The sequence below is a fragment of the Cupressus sempervirens genome, chromosome 9 (assembly GCF_028749045.1).
Source record: "Cupressus sempervirens isolate cs-2001-9-10 chromosome 9, ASM2874904v1, whole genome shotgun sequence".
Lineage (NCBI taxonomy): Eukaryota > Viridiplantae > Streptophyta > Pinopsida > Cupressales > Cupressaceae > Cupressus > Cupressus sempervirens.
Window position 1 is genome coordinate 157,541,669 of NC_143126.1, and position 13,695 is coordinate 157,555,363.

Consider the following 13,695-nt stretch of genomic DNA (forward strand, 5'->3'; position numbering starts at 1 on the left):
AAGCAAAACCCTTTTACAAAAAAAATTATGATTTGTGGAAGAAAACTTGTACAAAACCCATTTAAAACCACCACATTTTTAAGAAAAGAAAAAGCACAAAACCCTAGGGAAAAATTTGTACAAACCCCAAGCACTAAGAAGAGACCCAAAAAAGCCCCTTCATCCACAGAAGTTTTGAGAAACTCCATTTGAGCAAGAAAAAATTCCAACACTCGGCAAAAACTTTCACAAGTCTGAAAAACACCAAAAAAATTCATCCATAAGTTCGTTTAGCAAGTTTTAAGGCAAAAAAAAGCATCCGACAAAGGGATGCAAAAGCTACAAACGTAAATTGCAACAAAACACCACAAAAAATCTCCACTGGCCTTCTCAAAAACTACTCTCAAAAAATGGAACCCATGCGTTTGACGAAAAAAGACAGACGAAAAATGTGGGCTTTAAGACTTGTATGGAAAAGATGAGTACATATTTGTGACTTCGCTCCCATAAGCAAATGCAATTTTTAAAGAACCCTTCTAGGATTGCACAAAAAGATGCCAAAAGACTATTCTCAACTAGGCAAAACCCTTTTGATTAGTATAATGCCTTAAATTCTAGAATTCTTCCAATTCTTCACTAAAAAAATATTAAAAGCTTCTAGAATTTAATTGCACATGTATGAAACTACAAAAACTAACCTACCAGCTCTTATAGAATGAATCAATTGAATATTGATATTCAATAATTACAAAGGAGAAAAAAGCTCCTTAAGTAAAGACTACAAGCGAAATCTCTAAAAATAGAAACAAAAGAAGCATTGTAAATAAGAACAATGCTACCAAAAGGAAAGATCCTAATTGAATAACCATTATAGAAACATTACATAATTACTTTATCAAACTTAAGATCCTCCTTACACACCTATAGTTTTCTAGCCTCCAATAATTGATCATGCCCCTTCAACAAAGGAAGGAAAACAACCTACACTAGTAAATACTCCTAGAATCAATTCTCTAGCTCACACCAAATATTACCTACTCACAAGAAATTACAAGCAACACCACCAACATGTGGTTAGCAAATGTGTCACCTTATCCTATTTTGATCCCAATCCTCCAATTCTATTGCTTCCTAATATAAAACCTCCTTTCCCCCTCCTTCACCATAATAACTACCTACCTTAACTGCTTCTACTTCTATAAATTCATATGAAAGGAATCCCACATGTAGTCTTGGATCCATTGATAGATCCCCCCCTTATCCATGTGGCCCTTGATATGCCTCTCCTACCAAAGCTCCTAGATATGGCCAATGTCTATGCCATATCTAACAATACTCTCCTATTGCTCATAGCTTTTCAGTGCAACAACCATTAGGATTTCCCTAATGTCCTTCACAACTCCATCATAGATGTTAATATCCGCCACCCTCTAGCCAAAGCATTATCCAACACCACCTTTTTGTAATCCTATGCATAACCAAAATTCACCCCTTCCAAAAAACCTTTCCTAACCAATGCACCTCTTGTTCAAATTAACTTTGATGGCAGTGAACAATTATAACTTGTTGCATATCCAAACAATGATTCATACGCCATCTTTTCTATAAAAAATTGCATGTTTGAACCCTTGACAATTATCCACAAAACCTTTCCTAACCAATGCACCTTTTGTTCACATTAACTTTGATGGCAGTGAGCAATTGCAACTTGCTCACCCAGACAATGATTTGTAAGCCATCATTTCTTAAAAAAATTGCATGTTGAATCCTTGACAATTATCCCATCATTGTAATCAATCTTCGCTAGATTGTTAATGATGACCCTAAAGACTATTTGTCTATTAGTGCAAAATATTTAGATTTACTAGGCAATGTTGATCAATCATCACTGCGACCGAACCACCATACAAGTCGAGCTACACAGTAAAGAAGTAGATAAGTTCAATATGTGTCAAGGCAAATATAGTTATCCAGTGCACATAAGCCTCGCTGAGCAATCCAATTGTTAACAACAATTCAGAGGGCAACACAAGTCGAGTTATTCAAAAGAAAAGAATAGTGGATGTCGAGTGCTATAACAACTAAGTAAAGCAAGGATAAACAATATATGTCGAGCGAAGTTCATGCCGAGGGGCAACATGAAGGGACAAGCTAAGTGGAGCATCAAGAGGTATATATGCCAAGTTACACAATTTTTGTATTTGAGTTTGAAATGACACAAACTCATATGTAAACCATTTTTGTCAAGCTAGAAATGTGTTTCTATGATTGAAGAGAGAATCAAGGAGGTAATTACACCTATAAATGTCGATCATTGATCCCTATGTTGTACGATCAACCAATCAGAAGATAGGAATGACCAAGCGACAAAAGGGATGAATCCTAATCATTTATCAAGATCTAGAAGTTTCTTTAGATGGCTATAAAAGAAGGGTTTAACACGAAATTTTGTGTTGTTGAAGTTCTTAGCAAGGAGATTGCACAATTGAAGGTGAATCAAAGGTTGAAGGAATAAGGCAACTAAGCAATACAAAAAGGAGATATTGCATATCAATTGCATTGAGGTGATAACATATTGGAAAGAGAAAATCTGTCATCAGCAATCAAGTGCAAACCAAAGGATCATTGATATTGATTACATTCTAACCAGTGTATCAGATGAATCTCTTAACAGAGTAGTACTAACAGTCCTATTGTAAATCTCCTAACAGAGTGGTCCTAACAGGCCTATTGTAAATCTCCTAACAAAGCACTCACTTTATTGTGATGTATAAATCCTTTAATCAAGTTAGACTTGACCATCTTGTAAGCTTTTAATAGAGCAAAACCCCCACCGCATAGATCATGAGTAGTGATTAAAATTGTAGCCCTAACAGGCACACTTCATTACTACAATAGTGAAGAATTTGTGGATGCCATCCCCACCATAATTTTACCTTCTCGTTGGAGGGTTTTTGCATTACCACATCTTGTGTTATGTGTCGATCAATTGTTTGTGTGTTATTCAAGTTATTAGATGTTAGATCTAATATTACATGTTATTATATGATGATGCATGGTTAAGGTTAAGGTTGAGATGTGTGGTGAATATGGTTTATGTTTTAAATGGTAAAAAAATTTAGCGATCCTAATTCACCCTCCACCCCCACCCCCCTCAACATCTTACTTTTCCATTAGATTTCCAACAATTAAACACTCACATTTGACAATGCTCAAAGCTATGTTGTTTTTACTACTCCTCTAGATCTGGCTACAAGTGATTCTCCTAGTATTGCTCTTAATAATTCCTCTATCAACTCATTAAAACTCAACTTACAAACGAGATTAGTGATGATGGGTTAGCAAGATTAAATATTGTTTTAAAAGATGTGATGGATAGTGAAGCATTACCCATCTAGACACCTTAATGGTCCAAAAGACTGTTCTAATGTTTACAAGAATAATTCTTCCTTCTCTATCTATAAAAAAAAATTCATTTTATGATTGTTTCAATTTATAACTTGTTCTATAAAGAAGAAAAATATGATGATTTATATATATTCATTAGACATTGGTGAAAATTTTGGCAAATATCAATCACCACTTTTCTAAAGAAATGAATGTTACACAAACTCAAGAAATCTACTAGGTAATAATTTGATAGTTACAAGGACTTCAAAAAGTACCATTCATTTATTTGAGACAATGAAGCATAATTGTCCCCCTCTGAAAAGATAGGACCATTAACACTCATTTCTAATTCAACTATCCTAATAGAAGTGATGAGTATGAATTGGAATCCAATAGAACTATAGAAACTGTCTAAGACGCCCACAACAAACATGTCACTGATAAAATAAGCACGTGTAGCATAATAGGAAGAAAGGATTTATGTCCAACCAAATCTCAATATGCAAAACAAATAATCCATCAAATAAAGCAGATGATTTTTTAGAATGGTCATGATATAAATAAGCAAAGCAATAGTGAGTCCAAAGACTACCGAGTATGTCAAGGTAAATATTTTGGTTTGCCCAACCACATGAAACCAATTTGTGCAAAACCCCTTATAAAAGCATCACCAAGCAAAATGTTTTCCAACTACCATGTTTATTGTTCCCCAAGTTGTATTGCATACCCCATTTTAGATTCAAACACGTGACGTCCACTATAGATTGAACAACGTCACCATTTTGCTAAGATGGGCTGTACATAGGCTAAATATTTGCAGGTCATATCCTTCTAAGGATCTAAACTCAAAATATTTAGAGCAAAGAATAATACCCTTGATACTGAATGCTAAGACAAAACAAAATTGTTATATAGTGGTGACAATTGATCAATGGAGAACACTTCTCTCTCGAGGAGGGTGAAACAAGAAAGTACAAGCATACAAAGAGAAATTACCTTTTCTGGATTAATTGTTACTTCCACATTAGGAATGGCACCTTTCAGCTCTTTTTCCACCTTTAATGCCCTCACCTTGAAACACTGGCATTGTTTACTGCACGAGAACTAATCATCAGTATGCAATATATTATTAAATCCAGAATTTATGGCAACGCATTTAAACATAGAACATTAGACCTTGAAAAGATGCAAAAACAACATGATGAAAATGTTCAATATAGAAAGTTGAAAACAACCATTTGTCATTTAATGCAAGAAACACAATGAGAGGAGTTAAGCACTATGTGAATTGTCAAATCTTGTATAATGAAACACAAAAAAAAATCTAAAGCTAAAAGTAGTGTTTTTTTAGTGTCCAATAAAATGCACAAGGTTTCACAAAGAACTATAGAAAATTCCAGACCATACAGGCTGCAGTAAGTAATTACATTAACATAAAACATGTTAAACAAGAAAATAAAAATTTGACGAAGTACAATGTGCTGAATTTGCAGCTCACTTTAGTTTTTTTGTGCGTTCAGCAATTTTTGTCTGAAAAAGCTTTGAAATATTAGTTTTATGTACCAAATAGTGCAAGCTATCCAGTCCTGATAGAGAGTACATCCCCCCCAAATTCAAACCTCGGGAAGTCCAAGACATAAAGGACACTGCTGGATCTCTAGTATTGCATCCTTGTTGAAGCACCAAGTAAGTAATTGCTTCCAAACAACATCATTTTCCACAGTTCATGTGTAGCCATTATTATTAATTTCCAAATCTGTTGTTGAAGTTGCAAGCATAGTTTGCAAACCCAGCAAATTCCTCACTAAACTCAAAAGGATTTCTGCAGACTCAGTTGCTCACAAGTCACTCGTGAACCAAGCCCAGAAGAGTAACTCACAACTTACAAACAAGGCTGGCCTGCAAAGTCCCTCCCAGGTATCTCTGCAATCTCAACCAGCAAGTACACCATGCCAGAAGTCATTGAAACCTGATTTATTTTGTCTTTTTTTTCATTTTCAGCTTGTCATTGCAATCTTGATTCTCAATGTATCAAATTGATTGTTGACGAAGTGGGAGTGCAATTGAAAAAGGATTTATCAATGATAGGAATGCATTTGAAGAGCTATTTGTTTTCTTTTCTAGTTTCTTTCTTCAAAATTTTAAAATCAAAACAATGAAAACCCTGTTGTTATGGTGCTAGAATTTTGAGATTTCCTGTTACTTTGGATCCTGCTATATTTTTTTTTATTTCTATTAATTTTTCTTACTTTTCCAAAATTTCAAATTTATTAAAAAAAATAGAAACCCTATGCTATGCTCTTGATTCTTTCTTTATCGTTCAATGTGTAGAATCTACAATGTGCAACACAAAGCACAAGCTAAAAAAGACTCTGTGTGAAAGAATAGCACATTTGGTGTAATCAAGACAAAGTGACCTACAACCATTACAGCCTTAAAATGAGAGGAAATATCAGTCGGTAAAAAAAAACCAGTTTCTTTGACTTGCTCTTCTAGATGTCCAACTCTGGAACTGAACAGAAGAAAATGTTAAAAGACAATGTACCAGTTTCCACACCACCACCCATTGCAAATGGGCACCCCCTCTTTTGGTTTTTCTGTAGGTTAGATAGTTGTCTTAGGCTTACGAAGTCAGGTTGGGCAGTTCATCTTTTCCAGAGTGAAGACTTGAGAGGTAAACGAGAACAGGAGATCAAGGCTTTGGTGTTTTAAAAAAAAAAAAAAATCATCATTAAATGGTGGTGACTACAAGAAAAGGAGCTTAGCATGAAATCATTGGATCTTGAACAAGACATTGGGATGGGGATGAAAATGAGCAAGATCCAGGTATGGCAAGAGGGCAAGTATGAATGTCAACATTTACATCAGAAACAAGTCCTAATAAAAATGTAGGCAAAGATGGTTATCACAGACCTAGTTTCAATGGGGAAGGACCAAGCAAAGTATAGTTTTGGCTGAGGTGATAATGGGCAAGTCTGATTGAAGCAGTGCTTTTTGGTGTAATCCTGAGAGCACATTGGATTCTAATCTAGTCTCTCTAGTCTCAGGATTCAAAATCCTGACCACCCTAAGATTTCCAACCCCTTCTCTCTGCAAAACCCTGACATCCTCCACATTTTCATGCAATTACAGGGGCAACCTGGTCTCAGGATTCAGAATCCTCATCGCCCTAAGTTTCCCACCCCCTTCTCTCTGCAAAACCCTGACATCCTCCACATTTCCGTGCAATTACAGGAGCAATCTACAACAGATTTCCAACTTCAAATTGACATGGGGAAGGCCAAACTTGAAGGTGAGAGGTGAAAATCAGTCAACGTTTTGAAGATGGATAAGCCAACTTTAAGGATGGGCATGGATGAAATCGGATGTCAATGAATGTCACTCAGCTAACGTGTAAATCAGAACAGGACATGAAAATCAACCTTAAAAGTTATAGTGATACATAAAAATGTGAAGTGATGTAGTGCCTCTCCCATCTGACTTTTGTAAGTCGTCCTGATGGATGCACCCTTGCTGATCTTTTGTTGTGATGGATCATGATTGTGACCCTAAGTGGTCTACACCGTTGAGGTGTTTGGATTTATGTTTCTTCATCAGTTGCATTGATTATGCTTTTGATTGATGTTTGAGATTATGATGTGATTTTTGGTTCACTGAGGTTTGTGCCAGTGGTTACTAGGATTGATGTGGTATCATGAGGTTGTTCCATGATTACCTTGAGATGTGTGCAGAGATTGCACTGTGTACTTTTTACCATGCTACACTGGACTAGGTTCCCGTAGCAGTGGTTAGTCATGTTTTCGACTATGTTTGCTTATGTGTTTTAAATGCCTTTTTAATGCAGAGTAATCAATCATTATTAAATGCTTAAGTAATTAGAATGGATTGTTCATGTGGGATTATTTGGTTGTGTTGTGGGCATTTACCTTGTTATATTTCTGATTAGAGAGATATTTGTTACTCATGTTATGTTTACATTTGAGATGACCCGAGGGTCAAATGTTACTCTTTGATTTCAATATCATAGGTATTAGAATACTGTTCAGTTAATCATATTGCATAATGATGCCATTTTGAGATGATAGTGTGTTTTATGATGATATCTGGTAATTGGACATACCTCTGATTATGTTATGTGATGGAATTAATGCTATGGTTATTTACTTCATCCCTGCGTTGTTATGCTTTATGCGAACGTGAGTGATGTAAATAGACTATTTTAATATAATTAAATAAATGGTTAAATTAGGTGATTTAATGCATTTATTGCTTCGGCTATGTTATTATATGCAATTGCACTTGATCGTGTTGTTTAGTGTGCAAGATTTATATCCCTGACAATGGCACATGGAGTTAGTGATTCATCCTTTCATATTTTACCAATGTCGTCCTTGTATGGTCGACATATCCTTTATTAAAATGTTTAATTTAAACCTTTCGATGATTATTAAATCCGAACTCATTGCATTATGTGATTAGACCAGTAAGCGTGTCTATGCATTTAGAGGTTCGCATTGTCGCGAATGTTGTTTAAGGTGATTTTTGTGTTTTTGGGTTTTTGGGCTTTTTAATTGATTTATTTTAATTTCTGGCAGCTTTGCCATAGATGAATTCCTATTTATAGGAATAGCCTATTTTCGTTTGGGTCGATTCGGGGTTTAACTAGATTGGCTAGTTAAATGCCCTAATCGATTATTCACCCGAAAAGTGAATAAGTATCCAAAGAGGAATTTAATTCCTCACTTCTCACTTTCAAATTGTAAAGTTGGAGAGTAAAACCCAAAATCCTCTTCATGACGATTTACTGTTTTGTTCGTTGTGGGAGCTACGGGCGTGGGGTCGTCGCAAGGTTGGGCTCGTTGGATCCAGCTCGAGGAAACCTTGGATTGCCGCGATTTTTAGCTACTTATGCAGGATATTTATTTTATGGTTCAGATTCCCGTTTTGCCCTTTTGGCTGTGAGGTAAGGCTTTCCTGTTTTGTTCTTTCTGCTCCGTTTCAGCTTCTGTTTTTGGTAGCCGTTTGTTTGAAGGCTGAGAACTAGTGTTCCCCTCCGTTTCTGTATGTTAGTTCTACCCGATTGGGCGAGTTTGAACATTTTCCTATTTTTTGGAATGAGGGTTTGGGGTTTTGCACCGTTATGCTGGCCGTTTTTGCATACGGTGTCCGATTCCATTTATTTTTGGATTTTTGGGATTTTTGAACCCAAGGGCCAAATGGGTTTTAATTTTGAAGTTTTCCAAATTTTTGGGATTTTTACCTCGTTTGCGTACCGCCCTGTTTTCTCGAGTTTTCTTGACACAATGTGGGTTGTGGACCTTGATGATTCGTTTGGATATCAATCAGACCACTTTTGTACATTTTTGTTGCATTGGGATGCGTGTTGCATCCGTACTCCCGACGTTGTGTTCGATTGAGTGATTTTATACTTGTTATGGTTTTTGTTGGACCTTTGCTTTTGTTTCATGAACGCTAGGATTCGTGTAGAATCCATACTCTCGGATTGAGGTCGGTTGAGTGAGTTCACGATGTTTGGTCTTGTTACATCATTGGGATTCGTGTAGAATCCATACTCTTGGATTTGGGCCGATTGAGTGATTTCATGATGTATGATTTTATTGGCTTTGGGATTCGTGTAGAATCCGTCCTTCCCGTGTTGCTTTCAGTTGGGTGTTTTCTTTGCATTGTGTTCTCATTCCTGTCCTTGTGTTATGATCTTCGTGATTGTGGTGCGCCACACACAAGTACGTGCGCGTACATTTGTTGGGTGACTTGCGAGGCCCGATCTTTCGTGGATTTGCCGAAAGTTATGATCATTGGGGTTGGGATGGGAGTATGCATGCCCATGAGCACTTGTCGTAAGATGAGCATGGGTAGGGTAGGGTAGCATATGGAGTGGGCTTCTACCTCGCAGCCTGGTGATCATTGTGCCCAGAGGGTTGGCGAAGGAAGTTTTAATTAAGTGAAAATTAAATAAAATGTGTGAATGATAATAAAACTTAAGATAATAAAAAAGTTTGGTGTGCAAGAGCCTTTCCGTTGAGGGATGTTGAATCTGCGCAAGTCCTAGCTTGGGCTTTTTGATGCCGAGCAACTCTCCATGATGTTAATCCCTACATAGTAGCCTTTTGAGTGTCTGACCAGGACCTGTACTCCTTGCATTGTCTTAGGTTCTTGGTTCAGCCATCATACTGCCTGGCGTGAGTGTTAGCCATGGATGTTGTGATTTTTGTGTGTTTGTGGTTGGATCTTTATCTCCATCAGCACGGCGAGTGTGGACCTATGGGTGCCACGTGGTTGGGAGGCATAGCTACCTTCACCACTGCTAGGGATCGGTGTACAGAGACAATCTTTTGTCCTAGTACGACCGTTGTTGGATGTTTTCACTTGGTACTTTGAGTTTCAGAGTATGCTTTCTTGTGATTTATGCTTTCATTGGGATGCTTGTATATCATGTTTAGATATTAGTTTACTTGAAGCATTCCCTTATCGTGATGTTTAGCATATGATTAGATGATGTTATTTGATTTAGTAGTATATCTGTTGCTTACTGCTGTTTAGCATGTGATAGGTGATGTTATCTACTGTAGGATTATCTTATGCTTTTCTACTAGCAATTTAGATTTCCTTATGCTTATATTGTTGCATGTTTTAGTAGTGACGTCCCTATTACGACAATACCGACGATCTGGTCGGTGGCTTGGGATGTTACGCGCAAGGGATGGCTAGGACCCACGATGGTCTTATGATGCTATTGACAGTTGGGAGGAACCGCGTACTTAGTTTGTTATTTTGCTCATTGCATTGTTAACTATGTTATTGCGATGTTTCTTTCAGTTGAATGTGATGCTTCCTTTGTGTACTTTTTCCCTTCTCTGTTTGGTAGATGGTTAGATCCTAGTGTTCTATCTTTCAGTTACTCTATTATTGTTCGAGTGCTCTCGCCTCGGAATGTGGATCTGGTACTCCCCGGTGTGGAGCTTTTTCTGTGTGTTTGGCCTTTTTCGAGTTTCTTGAAGTGTTTTTGTTTTCTATGGGCGACATTTGTTCAGCATTGTGCGACACTGATAAAGTATCGCACGCCCATAGAAAGAATGTCGTACGATACTGTAAAGTATCGCACGCATTACTGGAGAAGTATCGTACGACACTAGAAGAGTGTTGCACGGCTTCATGAGAAATGTCGCGCAATACTTTTCCAGTATCGCATGCCTTCTTGAGAAGTGTCGCACGCACTATGGGAGAGGTGTTGCCCTCCCTTAGTAAAAAGTGTCGCACGCACTTTGGTTAAAACCTGCACGTGCCATCAACGGGCACTTTTTGTAGCGTTTTGATCTTTTTGATAGTTGATCTGGATACCCTTTTGGGCATTCTTCAAGCCTATGTTGTTGCATTTTGTATTCAAGAGGTTTCTCTGTATTTCAGTTTTTGGGTTTCTGTTGTAGTCCTTTGGGGTTTAAAATATATCGTTTAAATACTTAAGATATATTTTAATATATGCGACAAATCGTTTGAGATAGGTTTCAAACCTCTCAGAGAGAAGTTATGGATTCTAGGAAATTTCAGGGCTTCAGAAATCCGAACTTAGCCAATTTTCAGGGCTTCAAGATTTCAGGCTTAGCCAGATTTCAAGTTTCTGCATTTTACCCCAGCTTGGTGTTTTGTTGATGAGTGGTTGTTTCTTGTGCCCTCATCATGTGTGTTGTCATTGTTGGCTTTGTTTATGTGTGTCAGTTTGGTAGTGGCGTTCGGAGATTCGTTGGTTGTCGGGATTGTGTTGAAGTCTTCCGTTGCGATCTTTGTGATCCCTGTATGATGTTGTCATGTGCATTTATACTTGTAAAAAAAAAATATATCTTGGCTTGATTTGACTCCTTGTTTCCAAAGATCTCTGAGCGGGGCATTACATCTGGTATCAGAGCCCATGGTCAAACATTGGGATCTTTGTGTTTATGTTGCCCATGTAGTTGTTGTTGCGTTGGGTGAGTGCGAGTGTCTTGGTGAGAACTCGTGATCTTATTGCTTTGGTATCTACTTGTGATGGACTTGCTTGTCTAGTAGAGGCAACTAGAGCAGTGTGTGGAGAAGGAAGTGAGTCTTCCTAGTTTTGTTAGCAGAATCGATGTGCCTTGGTTGGTTGGTTGCTTATGTGACCCTTTTTAGATGGAACCATTGATTGGTGTCCATGTGTTGGCTTTGAGTGCTGCTTTTGTTTCTCCTTGTGGAGTAGGTGCATTGTTTCCCTGTTTTTTCCTGATTGTAAGTTGATGAATGAATCTTATTTGTGATTCTTTATTTTGTTGTTATAATGATGAAAGGGTTCCTTTCATTGAAAATGAGTGTTTATTGTGAATCATTGCAAAGTTGTAGTTTTGCATTATATATTTGGGTTAATGACTTAAGTCCCCAATCTGATTGTCTCTTAAGCTTATGTAGAACTGTATTAATTTGATGGATATCTAAATGTTGCATTGCATGGAAATTATTGTTGTCTGCATATGCATGAGGTTACTGATGGTATATTGTTTGACGTTTGTGAGTGTGTTCTCTAACATTTCTAGGATGATGTATTCCTTAGCATTGTGTGGTGATCTATCCCTCTGGTGTGACTGTCCTCAGTGATCACCTGTAATGTGATTTGTTTGATGCCTTGTTTTATTTGGCTGGAGGTACTTTCCTCATGTTGTTGGGCTAGCATTGGTTTTTAGTTTCTTCCTCTCTTGGAGTAGTCATCAAATTTTATCTATCGCTCTCTTTGTGACAGTTGTCACATTTGACTTATTGTTGAAATGAGCTCTTTTTGGTACTTACTGCTGGAATTGATAATTCCCCCATTTGGGCTTCTTGATTATGTTTCATGATGACTATTTTGAATGTGTTTTATTGCTGCCCAGTTATGTGTTGTGACTCTATCATGTTCATCTCGAACCTCTGATAGTACGTTCAAGGGATAATATCATGGAGAACATGCTAGTGTGTCTTTGTAAGATTTAAAGTTGTTATTGTTATTGAATGGTTTAAAAGATGAGTAAACGTAGTGTATTCTTAAAGAAATTGAAAGATATGTACTTGATTTAAGGAAAGTGACTCTTGAACCCTTGCTTGAAAAACCTTTCATTTTCATTGCGCATTGGTGCCTATATTATGTTTAATTAATGAAATTATGAAAGAGGAGTAATGATGGTTTCAATGTGTGAATTACCTTTCTTTCCATGTCATATGTTGTTTGGGCATGTGTGTTCTTGAGTGGTTTTGGACGTTTTGTCTGTCGCTTGTCTTGGTCGCCAAGACTGTTGTTTTTGCCTTTGTGGTTTTGTTTCGAGTGGTGACTCAATCGTAGGTCTTAGGTCTCTCTTAGCTTCTTCATGTTGTAGTCCTTGTCGATATCTTTTCCATGCTTTTCAAATGGATTCAATTTGAGTCCGGACGTGAAAGCTATGGCTTCTGGAGTTGCTGATTGATGTTCCGAGTACCTTTTTGAATAGAGGCCAATTCGATCATGACATATCATATTTATGGCCATTGGAGAAGTTTAACTCTTCATGATATTCATATGGAAGAATTATCTTGTCTTCATAATCTACTAGGTACCTATTGGGGTTCGTGCTTGGGTTTTGTGTTTCCTATTGCATTGAACCGCCCTTGTGAGGTGTAGTGTGTTTTGTGAGCATTCCTTGCTCAAGGTTGTTGTTGCCTTGTCTTTTGGGAGTGACTCAGTTCTTTGATGAGTCTAGATTCTCCTTCTTGGACGTTGTCTTGGGTGCACCTCTGTATCCTTTTCTCTCTTGTGAGAGTAAGCTAGTGTGGTTATGCCACTAGCTCAGTTAGTGCTTTCTAGTGAGTATGTTGATGGTTGGTGAAATTGTGAGTTTCCTAACGCATCATGGACTGGTTAGTGTAGAGGTTGAGAGAGAGACTCCCTCTCAGTCCTAATACTCTGTAGTATCCTTCTCCCTAAGCTTATATCTTCATGTGGATTGTCTCAGTCAAGTTTTCTCTTTAACTGTTGACTTGAGGCTAGAGATTGAGTTTAGCGGTAGATTGGGTGTAGTTTTCCTAGCATGGTGCTAGAGGGACATGGTATTGTTGGACACATGTTACCATCTCGTGAGTTGGTATGCTGACATTTGATGATTGTGTCCACTGACGAAAGTCTTTGAACCTTGTGAGAAGGTGATATCTTGTCTGGTTGGGTTGTGTTACCCTAGTTTCTAGTGGTAGTTGAACTTTTGTGCCGTGGTGAGTCGTTGTGCTTCTACGCTTGGTGGTGAGTAGTCTTTTGGAGTGTGTCCTTTTGTTGGTAAACTTTCATCTTCTTTGTTCTAA

The 13,695-nt window shown here is 37.5% G+C and overlaps 1 protein-coding gene across 1 annotated transcript in view; it reads right to left on the bottom strand.

Annotated features, from left to right (window-relative positions):
- Positions 1–13,695, bottom strand: part of LOC149537988 (uncharacterized) — a 34,782-nt gene that overhangs the window by 11,710 nt on the left and 9,377 nt on the right. Inside the window, exon 2 of the mRNA XM_089799385.1 lies at positions 4,366–4,462. Coding sequence (XP_089655511.1) covers positions 4,366–4,462 — 97 coding nt within the window. The remainder of the gene's footprint in view (positions 1–4,365; positions 4,463–13,695) is intronic.